Raw genomic sequence first — 12,715 nt, 5'->3', positions numbered from 1 at the left:
TTATTGTACACTCCCTTCTAAAGCCAAGCCCCTGCACTTCATTATTATTAAAAATGTGTTTTTAGAGCAAATTTCCTATCATTCCTCTATTTGTCTCCCTTTGCTGGTTTTGTTATTTCTTCCAATACCGATGATCTCCCCCTTGTTTTTCTTCGCGTTTTTCCCCCTCATCATCGCTTTTTAAATATTTTCGTTTCTTTTATAACTCTTAACTCTTCATTTCCGCGTTTTCCCTGTCCTCATCGATGCATTCTTTCCCTTTGCTTTCTCGCCTTTTATTACAACATTTTTACCTCCCTTTAAAAAAAAAAAACTTTATATATTCGTTTAATTCCTGGTCCGATTTTTTTTCTTATCTCCCTTCATCACGAAATCACACTTCCTCTCTACCTTTTTCCCGCCAAATCTATAAAACTATAGTATCGCAATTTTCTTCCCAGTTTCAAATCACCTCCCTTGAAAATCAAGCTAAAGTATCTAATACAGATTTTTTTTTAAAGGGTGATCACTCTTTTAAAAAAAAATGTTATCTTGCAGAAATCGGGTTTGTAGACTGCATCACGATGGTACTTTCCATCTACCATTCCAATGATGGTATTTAATAAGATGAAATTGGAGGAAAGGAGGGAGAGGGGGGAGGTAGAGTGAAGAGTTCGAGAGGGCAAATGAGTAGAAACAGATCGAAAAGATAACCAGGCGAGGCTGCGATGAGGGGCCGGGCTAAGTGGTGTGATCCTTGGTGGGTCTGAAGTCTTGAAAGCAGGAGCGACGGTGTGATTGGGGGGGGGGGGGGATGGAGATGAGATGGGGGAGAGAGGAGCAGAGGGAGGGGAGTTGAGATGGGGTGGAGAGCAATGCTTGTGCAAAATGAAAGTCTTGGGTTAACTGTGACATCAAGGTAATAAAGTTGGAGGTTAATTAACTGGCACAGTTACTAAGCTTAGAACTCTCTCTCACACACACACACACACACACATATAAATATATTTATATATATATATATATATATATATATATATATATATATATATATATATATATATATATATATATATATATATATATATATATGCATATATACATATATACATAAATATATATATATATATATATATATATATATATATATATATAGATACATAAATAAATAAATACAAACACACACACACACAAATATATATATATATATATATATATATATATATATATATATATATATATATATATATATATATATATATATATATATATATCAGTGTCTGTTTATAAAAACAAATTACATTTTTTAAAGAGCTTAAACCGTAAACCATTGTTAAACGGCATCAATTCTACAAAATAAGTTTAAAGCTAAGCATCCGGAAAAACGAAGCGATATTATCAAACCCACAACACGATAGGATATTACGCGGAGGGCAAACGATGGAAGACTTCCTATTCTTAAAACATGAAGACGCTTGTATATCTCCCTCATCATCTAATAAATATAAACGAGTTTGTTTTCTTTTTTTTTTTTTTTTTTGCCTTTTTTTTCTTTTTTTTTTCCCCACACACCCAGTTAAAACGATACTCGCTGATGAAAGGGACGAAACTGCGAAGAGGAAGACGGAGTGATCTGCCCCTGCTCAAAAGCTCGACACTTGGAAACAGACATGCGCGACCCCTGTGCCGACATGTATGCAAATGGGAGCTAAATCGTCGGAGATTTATCTCCCCTCCCTTTCTGATTGTGTCCCCTTGCTTGTTTTGTCTCTGACCGATCTAGATCAGCCTCTGATAACACTACAACACTTTGCCAGTGAGAAAAATTGCCTTGTTTGTTTTTTTTTTCGTTGTTGCTATTTGTTGTTATTTTTTTTTGTTATTGATAACACGCGTGATTTTGTCACGTTGATTGCTCTTGAAAGCGTGACAGTATCACGCTGCGTAGTTATACTTAGATAAGTCTCACTATTTTAAAAATGTCTATGTATAATTGTGACATTACACTTTGCTGAAATTTCAGACTCTTCTTCTTCGTTCAGGCGATATTTCCTCCAACACATATATCACATATCGACATGTTATGCGCCATATAGGCCGTTGACTCCGATTTCAGCCAGCTTTTCGGTTAAGGATTTAGTCTTTGTCCATCCAAGACCAAACTACAAGGCTGCAGTTGTTTTGATTTAGGAGTTTTCAATCCTAGATAGGTAGTTGTCCCTGTTATCCAGACTCATCTGCTCGAGGGTTCGAACTCGGGACCTTTTTGTAGATGTCATATTGTACATTTTATGTCACACTATGCTATAGATGTCACTATCCGTTGGTTACAAATTTAAAATGTTTTTTTTCTAATTCAGATTTTTGTCGTTGTTTATCTGTTTGTTTAACAACCGTATCTAGTCGTTTTTTTTTTCCACCATTATTTAAAAAAGAAATAGATCTATCTTCAGATAAACATTGTTGTATAGAAACAACTATTAATGTGATCTGTGCTGTCAGTGACCATTCACATTTATATGATCACAATGTTGACGTGACCTTGAGTTAAAAAAAAAACCCACAAAGGTCACGTACGTGACGGTGACTTCTTTTTCATGTTTCTTCCTTCTGGAAGTCTTGACATCCGTAATGTCACGGCGCTACACACTGGTGTGACGAATTTGTATCACGTTGGCGTCAGTGTGGGACAGAATTGTACACGGATGTCAGGTGTGTGTGTGTGTGTGATATCATCATCTCATCATCTTTTCCCTGTTCCTGTCCAAGACACATGGGCAGGATGAAGTAGAGTTTATCTGTTTCGGAGACATCGGCATATGTAGGGATAGTGTGGTAAACACTATGCCCAGCCGACTTTACTTTCCGTAACGTGAGTCAAGTATCCATCAGAGCTGGGTGGACTCAGGGACGTTCTCCGGATTCGAACTCGAGACTTTCGGGTTAGCGGTCCAGCACTATACCGCTAGGCCACGCCGTCCCTTAATGTATGATATACTTGTGTGATAAGTGCTGGTGGTGCCAATCAGACATACTAGAGCTGTCTGTATATATTTTGAGACATCTGGAAATGATATCAAATCACAGACGAAGGTGCTATGTGACTGAAGCCCCATAGGAAAATACTAAAAGACAGATGTAGGCTTTGCAGGATAATCTAGGCGTAGGTAGGGGAGGGTGGGTGGAGCAGCCTTGTCGGGCGCCTATCCTGGAATGGGGGTGGGGCAAAAAAAAGGGGGTAGAAAAATAAAATAAAGTTCTCATTTTGAACTTCATTACTGAATTATACAGTCGAATTTAAGGAAAAAAATAGAATGATGCTTGGTTTTACGGACTGTTTTCTACATCAATTTTGTGATCCCAAATATAAAAACTGCAAAGGGACAATGCATGACAAAAAAAAAACGCTACAGACTTTTCCGAAATGTTGTTGGGTGGAGGAAGGGGGGGGGGGTGCGATTTTTTCGTCAATGAGAACAAAAAAATACATTAATAGGGGGAGTAACAAAATTGATAGTTCACTCTGGGTGCCGAAATGGGTCGCTACGCCCAGAGTTTCTTCGAGGCATCTCTCCACACCACACCCCCGAAAATCCCCCCCCCCCTTCTCCTTTCGAACGGAATGGAATTTAAATAGAAAATAACATATACTTTCACAAGTGTCCGCCCTCCCTCCCACCCTCGAAAATATCAAGTATCAAGTGCCCGCCCCCCCCCCCCCCCCCTCGGAGAAAAGAGTCTGAAAGAAACACTGGCTACGTCTCTGATGGATGGAGGATGTGGAGACAGACCTACAGCAGCTCTCTGATTCCAGACTTTGGCAAGAAGACATCCGAAAAATCGAGCCAAACTTGATTTTAAATGTAAATAACTAAACTAACCAACGGTATCAACGCTAGTAAACGTAGAATATAATTCTTTTAAAAATAATATTTCAATTAGTCCAAACTTGGAAAGAAAACAGGGATAAGTAGGACTGAACCCAGGAACTTCCCAGAACAGGTTTAAGTGGTATCGCCCCCACCCCCCACCCCACTACACTGCCATACACAAGACCTCTATTGATTGGTTGGATTAAACTTAATTAGCCCAAGTTTAAATTACTTGATTGAGCCGAGTGAAGGGTCTGTTTACACTAATTGGCTTAATCACAAGATCTTTCTATAGAAATATAAGATGTGATTTTTTTTTGCTGTATTTGTTGTTGCTGTGTTGATATTTTGATGGTCTTAAGAAAATCGATGGTCTTAAATTACTTTGTAAAAGAGAGTTTAAATTAATGTTTAACGGTCAAAGTGAAAAACGGAAAAACAAATAATCCATATGCATTGATTCTACCTCTCTTTATATACATATATATATATATATATATATATATATATATATATATATATATATATATATATATATATATATATATACTCTATATACATACTAAATGTTTTAGATAGTGAGACACTAATCTATTTTGTATATGAAAAAAATTTTAGTCAGAGTTTGTATATAATTGTGTGAATGAAACCATTTTTAGTCAGTCCATGTATATCATTTAGTGAATGAAATTATTTTAGTCAGTCCACGTATATGATTTTGTGAATGAAACCATTTTTAGTCAGTCCATGTAACACATTTTGTGAATGAAAGCCATTTTAGTCAGTCCACGTGTATCATTGTGTGAATGAAAGCCTTTTTAGTCAGTCCGAACATAAGGTTCCTTAAAGACTTGGATCACTCTTCCCAATGAACCAATCACGTACAATTAAGATTAAAAATTTCGTCCAATCAATTTCCTTAGAAGATGCACGTGTTTATCTCGACCTATGGCACGTGACTTTCTAATGTCCTCATCAAAAGGCGAGAGCTGCACGCGCCTAGTGTGTCAAAAGGTCAAAGTTCATGATGCAGAAAACGTCAAGACGTGTTGTGTTGGGAGGGGGGGGGGGGGGGTAGAGCACGGTACATGTTGACCGACACAACTTTAGATGCTGTACTGAAATCCAGAGGGTATTTTCGGCGTGTTGCTTTCTTTCGTGTGTAGTTTCGTATGTGTGTTACTGTGGCGTGTAGATAACTGTGGTGTAGTTGTGTTGTGTAGCTGTCTGTGTTGTGTAGCTGTCTGTGGTGTGTATCTGTCTGTGGTGTATCTGTCTGTGGTGTGTATCTGTCTGTGGTGTATCTGTCTGTGGTGTGTATCTGTCTGTGGTGTGTATCTGTCTGTGGTGTAGCTGTTTGTGGTGTGTATCTGTCTGTGGTGTGTATCTGTCTGTGGTGTATCTGTCTGTGGTGTGTAGCTGTCTGTGGTGTGGCTGTCTGTGGTGTGGCTGTCTGTGGTGTGGGTGTCTGTGGTGTATCTGTCTGTGGCGTAGCTGTCTGTGGTGTATCTGTCTGTGGTGTGTATCTGTCTGTGGTGTGTATCTGTCTGTGGTGTAGCTGTTTGTGGTGTGTATCTGTCTGTGGTGTGTAGCTGTTTGTGGTGTAGCTGTTTGTGGTGTGTATCTGTCTGTGGTGTGTATCTGTCTGTGGTGTGGGTGTCTGTGGTGTATCTGTCTGTGGTGTAGCTGTTTGTGGTGTGTATCTGTCTGTGGTGTGTATCTGTCTGTGGTGTGTATCTGTCTGTGGTGTAACTGTCTGTGGTGTATCTGTCTGTGGTGTGTATCTGTTTGTGGTGTAGCTGTTTGTGGTGTGTATCTGTCTGTGGTGTGTATCTGTCTGTGGTGTATCTGTCTGTGGTGTGTATCTGTCTGTGGTGTGTATCTGTCTGTGGTGTATCTGTCTGTGGTGTGTATCTGTCTGTGGTGTGTATCTGTCTGTGGTGTAGCTGTTTGTGGTGTGTATCTGTCTGTGGTGTGTATCTGTCTGTGGTGTATCTGTCTGTGGTGTATCTGTCTGTGGTGTGTATCTGTCTGTGGTGTAGCTGTTTGTGGTGTGTATCTGTCTGTGGTGTGTATCTGTCTGTGGTGTGTATCTGTCTGTGGTGTGTATCTGTCTGTGGTGTGTATCTGTCTGTGGTGTATCTGTCTGTGGTGTGTATCTGTCTGTGGTGTGTATCTGTCTGTGGTATGTATCTGTCTGTGGTGTGTATCTGTCTGTGGTGTATCTGTCTGTGGTGTATCTGTCTGTGGTGTATCTGTCTGTGGTGTGTATCTGTCTGTGGTGTGTATCTGTCTGTGGTGTGTATCTGTCTGTGGTATGTATCTGTCTGTGGTGTGTATCTGTCTGTGGTGTGTATCTGTCTGTGGTGTGTATCTGTCTGTGGTATGTATCTGTCTGTGGTGTGTATCTGTCTGTGGTGTGTATCTGTCTGTGGTGTGTATCTGTCTGTGGTGTGTATCTGTCTGTGGTATGTATCTGTCTGTGGTGTGTATCTGTCTGTGGTGTGTATCTGTTTGTGGTGTAGCTGTTTGTGGTGTGTATCTGTCTGTGGTGTGGTTGTCTGTGGTGTTGTTGTCTGTGGTGTGTAGCTGTTAGTCTATGGTGTGTAGCTGTATGCAGTGTATCTGTGGTGTAGCTGTTTGTAGCATGTAGCTGTGTATGGTGTGTACATATCCGCGGTTTGTAGCTGTCTAACTGCTTTTAGTGTGTAGCCGTCTCTTACATCTCCATAATCACCACACACGTTAAAATAAATAAAAAAATTGAAGTTGGCTTTGTTATTGGTTCCACTATTATTTGACCATATGGAAACCGTTGAACAGGATATTAAACAGTTTTGCATATAAAAACAATGAAACTCGCTTTACAAACGGCTTTAAAAACCCCTTGTTCCAATCCCGAACACTTCAAATTCATTTAAGCAGAAAAGCTCCCCTCCGTAGAACATTAGAGGTGTCAAGTAGCTAATAAGGAAAAAAAAATGCAAAGTGATTTGAATTCGATACATTCGTTAAGAAGGATTATATTGGTTTAGTTGAGGCAAGTTTTTTCACAATTTTTATATTCGATCATAGGAATTTTTAAATTTTTTTTGGTGTTGAAAAATATGTATCAAATGGTCTATCGCAAATTTGCGATTCATAACTAAAGGACAAAATGGACATTCAACTTTTCACAAAAACAAGTTTGAGGTTTCTACAATGATAAAACAAATATCGACCGGTTAAAAATATTAGTTAAAAAAAAACGAACGACAAATATTAACCTCCAGTTTTTTAACTTTAATTAATGATTTTAGATTTTAATTAATCGTACGATTCGTCATCTTTTCCCGTTCATGCTCAAGACGCGTGGGGTGGGTGAGTATTTAGTTAGTTCGTTTCAACGTACTCAAATGTGTGGTCTGCAGATAGTCAGGTTGGTTGACCCAAGGAGTTTTACAGAGGATCATGCACGGGATCCGAACTCGAGAATTTCGTGTTTGCGGTCGTGAGCTCTAACATACGACCAGTCCGGCCCTAACGTTGGGGTATATTGAGAGGCTTGTCAAAACTTGGAAGTTAAAATACTTAAGGCGTGGAATGGAGTATAAAGGCAGTTCGAATAAGTTTGGCTTGGAGTCCAGGGGCAGTTCGAATACTTTGGGCTTGAAGTTTAAGGGCAATGCGAATACTTTAGACTTGGAGTTTAGGCCAGTTATAATCTGAGGCTTGAAATTTAGGAGGCAGTTCGAATACTTTAGGTTTGGAGTTTAGGCGCAGTTCGAATACTTTAGGCTTGAAATTTTGGGGGGCAGTTCAAATAATACTTTAGTCTTGGAGTTTAGGCCAGTTCGAATACTTTAGGCTTGTCGGGAAAGGGGGGGGGGGGCTAAGGGAAATTCGGAGACTACCAACAGATCAGCTTAATGTGCGAAGATACCAAGACAATCGAAAACAAACCCACCAGCATGACCTAAGGAACAAACATCAGCGTCTTGACACTCACCAACCTAATCAAGCTGAAAGCTACGCAGCCAACTGGATCGAATCTGCCCTCTACCCCCCACCCCATCCCCACCCCACTCAACAATCGATGTGGGGGTCTCGATCGTTCTTTGATTAACTCCCCGACACAGACGATTAGTCGAATAGAAGAGTCGCTGAGTTTTTTTTTAACACGACGACATTCGAATGTTAAACTTGTCGTCACAATCACACCCTTCCTAAAGCGTGTTTCACGCTGTTTATTGCTCAGTAATTTAACGTGGTTCTCAATGGATGTTGATAAAATATGGTAGCATTTCTAATATACCGTAACAGAAATTTTACAACGTTTACTTTTAAAGGTTTTATTTTAAAGTGTTGTACATTAATTTACAATTTAATACGGGAAATATTTTTTTAAAATGGAAACAATGTAATCAATTTATTCATAGATGTTTACAGTAATTATTTATTGAACTTTCCTCACAACTGTAAATGCATATATTCAAGGGAAATAACTTTTTATTTAAGTTAACGTCAATTTTTGGAGCTGCATTCTAAATATGTTTTCCTTTTAAAGACGACAACAGAATAATTAAAAGCGGATTTGTAAATTTATAAAATTATTGCAAGGGTATAATTCTGGATTTATTGGGTAAATTTTTTTTTGTCGGACCATCATCATCAGAACCGTAGTTTATTGGTTGAAATGTGAAAAGGTATGGTCGGCCGTGACCGAATCGGCATTTTCTTGCGTCTTATCCCGTCATTTTTTGTTAAGAATATTCAAGTGATCGACATGTACGTTGTCTGAATTGTTAGCGTCTAGACCTCCCCCTCCTCCCCCACACACACACACACATACACGAAAGGGACCCGCACCTCTTTCCTTCGATCGTCTGCAGCGGTTTTACAAATTCAATTTATATTGATCTTTATATGGATCCTGTTTCATTGTCCCGTTACCCACCCTACCCCCCCCCCCCTCTCTTTTTTTTGTTTTTGAGACCAAATCTTCAACCCCCCCCCCCCCCCCCCACCCCAACCACGCTCCCACCTGATGTTTTAGAATTGAGATCGAATTTACTCCCCCCCCCCCCCAAATTACACTTTGTTTTTTAGACCTGATCTTCACCCCCCCCCCCCCCCCCCTCCCTCCATCTCGCTCCTACATGATGTTTTAGTATTGAGATCAAATTTACTCCCCCCCCCCTTTCCAACTTTGACTCGCCAAATCGTATTTTAAGTACACCCCAACACACCCCCAGAAACTTTAAAACGCTAAAACGTTAAGTTCTCCCTACTCGCTCTTTGACACTATATGGTAGGGTGGGAGGGGAGGGGGGTGAATCTGATGGAGCTCAACCACCGGAACCGATCCTCTGATTTTTATTTTTTTAAACAAACACCCAGGGTCGTGAAGGACAGTGAGATGGTTTGTGGGGGTTAAAAAAAAAGGGAGACTAAAATGGAGGCTTCACCCATTCTACTAGTCATTGTATTTGTCTGATAGGGGAGTGAGGGGGGGGTAGAGAAAAGAAGCGCAAACATACGAAGATTTTTTTACCCCACTCTTGTTGTGGGAGGGGGTGGGGGTGAAGAAGGGAGAAAAGGGGGGGGGAGACATCACAAATATACGGAGGCTTTACCCACTGTCCCTGTAATGAAAATCGGGAAGTTCCGTTGGAAATCGAAAGACGTCAAAAGATTGCAATTTGTCGGGTAAAGGACAATAATTCCGCTAGCATCGACCGACATTTGAATTTGTAAAGGGCGATTACGGGCGATTTGACACCCGCCCGGCTGTCTTTTTGGAATAAAAAAAAATGGTGAAGCGGTGGGGGGGGGGGGGGGTTGTTTCGGGGGGTGGGGGGCTCGCCACTTAGAAGCTGGGGGTAAAAAAGGGAGGATGCCAGACCAGGAAATGAGAGCCGCTAGATAGAGGGAAATCCTTCGTGCATGCTATCGTTGGATACACGCCTTCTTCGTAAAGCGGCGCTGGAATCTTGTCTGAAAATTGGTTGTAATCTGAAAACTTGGAATTATTGCACGCAAGGTTTTCAAAGTCGGGGGAACAATTAATTTTTTTTTAAATTTTTTTTTATTGGGCGTAGTTTAATTATAAAACAGTTTTTTTTTAAAAACAATATATTTTATTTCGGGAGATCAGAAACCTTTCCAGTAATAGGAAATTAGAAAGATTAAAAAATAAATGTTTAATTAGGGTTGGCCAAATAGCAGGAGATGGGAAACAATTTAGGATGTACAGGGCTGAAATAAGAAGAGGGTTGCAAAAATTGGGTGGGGGGAGGGGGTGAGGGGGGTGATAAGACTTCGAAAACATAAGCACTTTCAGGCGAGAAAGTAGGGGCGCCACAATGGTGTCACAATGGTTTCACAATAGCATAACAAAGGCGTCACAATGGCGTCACAGTGGCGTCACAAATGGCGTCACAACGGCTTCACAATGGCGTCACAGTGGCGTCACAAATTCGTAACGAGAGGAGATAAAAACAAAACGTTCACGTGACAGCCATCTACCGTGACGGTTGGACGTGTTTGTATACCTGGCATGCCGACCCAGCAATCATGAGGATAGGATCTCATCGGTAACTGGGGAAGGAAGGGTGTGTGTGTGTGGGGGGGGGGGGGGGTGTTCGATGGTCGGCATTTCGTTTTGTGGCTGTTTGTTGTCAGTCTAAAAAACGTATACTTTGTTACCAGTTAAGGAACAGTGGTTATAGCGATTTTTAAATATCTAAGTCGAAACAACACACACAAACACACACACACACACACACATATTATATATATATATATATATATATATATATATATATATATATATATATATATATATATATATATATATACACACTTATATATATGTACATATATATATATATATATATATATATATATATATATATATATATATATATATATATATATATATATATATATATATATATATATATATATATATATATATATATATATATATATATATATATATATATATATATATATATATATATATATATGTACATATATATATATGTACATATATATAAGTGTATATATATATATATATATATATATATATATATATATATATATATATATATATATATATATATATATATATATATATATATATATATATATATATATATATATATATATATATACACTTATATATATGTACATATATATATATGTACATATATATATATATATATATATATATATATATATATATATATATATATATATATATATATACACTTATATATATATATATATATATATATATATATATATATATATATATATATATATATATATATATATATATATATATGAAGAAGATGAGTTAATAGTTGTATGATTGTATGATATGAACAAAGCTGAAGAAATCACTCATGTTTTGAATATAAACTTGTGCAATGTAGTGGCCGTCGAATATAAAGAAAAAACATTGATGAAAATACCAATGTTTATCGTGACTAAATAGATTCATCATTGGAAAGATGAGGTCTAATCAATAGATACTCCCAATACGCCTGAGACATACCGATGTCTTTCGGCAATGAATGTAATGTCTTAACGTTTTTAATTGGGCGCATGAAGGCTTTGATTGGTTGTCGATAGTCCATAGGTTAGGTCTGTCCGTCGGCGCTGGATGCCGTCTCTTGTAATTACCGGCATTGTCAGAGGTCAAGGTTGCTATTGATGAGGTAATCAATGGCGGCGGAGGGACCCAGGTTATGAGCAAGTCGGGGTTTTTAAAGACGGGCCGGGAATATTTACGTCATTATAGCAATAGCGAGTTCAGACTTGAAATATGTGTTTCTTTCAGGCATCTCTCAAGTGGTTGGAAGGGGGGGGGGGACACCCCCCTCCGAGCAATGCTACCTCCCCCCTCCCCAAGACGAAATAGAAATAATATATAACTTATAAAGAAAATATCTACTTAATCCAGTGCCCCCAACATCTCACCCCAGGAAGTTTCAAGAGCCTAACCTTACATTTAAAATGCAGATGGAAGTGGAGGGAGGGAGTAAAACAGCAGAAGCCCCGCTGTGGTCAAACCCCCTATGGTCAAAGCCAATCCGTTGTCAAAGCCCCGCTGTGATCAAACCTCCTATGGTCAAAGCTCCTGTGGTCAAAGCACCTAGGAACCTCTCAAAGATCCTATAATGTCCCAACGGAACATTATATGGCTATCAAAGATCCAATAATGTCCCCCAGAACCCTTATGTGGCTACCTCTATCAAAGATCATGTAATGTTCCACAAGTTGCCAGTATGGCTACCTCTATCAAAGATCCTATAATGTCCAACAAGCTACCAGTATGGCTACCTCTATCAAAGATCCTATAAAGTCCCACATGTTGCCATTATGGCTACCTCTATCAAAGATCCTATAATCTCCCAACGGAACCCTATATGGCTACCTATCAAAGACCCCATAATCTCCCAACAGAACCCTATATGGCTACCTCTATCAAAGATCCTATAAAGTCCACAAGTTGCCAGTATGGCTACCTCTATCAAAGATCCTATAAAGTCCCACCAGTTGCCAATATGGCTACCTCTATCAAAGATCCAATAATGTCCCACCAGTTGCCAGTATGGCTACCTCTATCAAAGATCCTATAAAGTCCCACCAGTTGCCAATATGGCTACCTCTATCAAAGATCCTATAAAGTCCCACCAGTTGCCAATATGGCTACCTCTATCAAAGATCCATAATGTCCCACCAGTTGCCAGTATGGCTACCTCTATCAAAGATCCTATAGTCCCACCAGTTGCCAATATGGCTACCTCTATCAAAGATCCATAATGTCCCACCAGTTGCCAGTATGGCTACCTCTATTAAAGATCCTATAAGTC

At 39.0% G+C, this 12,715-nt stretch overlaps 1 protein-coding gene across 1 annotated transcript in view; it reads right to left on the bottom strand.

Annotated features, from left to right (window-relative positions):
* The window catches only part of LOC131944123 (nuclear transcription factor Y subunit beta-like), a 35,375-nt gene extending 23,163 nt beyond the window's left edge, over positions 1-12,212 (bottom strand). The window contains exon 1 of the mRNA XM_059304635.1: positions 12,171-12,212. Coding sequence (XP_059160618.1) covers positions 12,171-12,212 — 42 coding nt within the window. The remainder of the gene's footprint in view (positions 1-12,170) is intronic.
* Between the last annotated feature and the right edge of the window lie 503 nt (positions 12,213-12,715).

The sequence above is a fragment of the Physella acuta genome, unplaced genomic scaffold (assembly GCF_028476545.2).
Source record: "Physella acuta isolate Inbredline_101_S28 unplaced genomic scaffold, ASM2847654v3 ptg000482l, whole genome shotgun sequence".
Lineage (NCBI taxonomy): Eukaryota > Metazoa > Mollusca > Gastropoda > Physidae > Physella > Physella acuta.
This window is presented reverse-complemented; position numbering and strand designations above follow the sequence as displayed.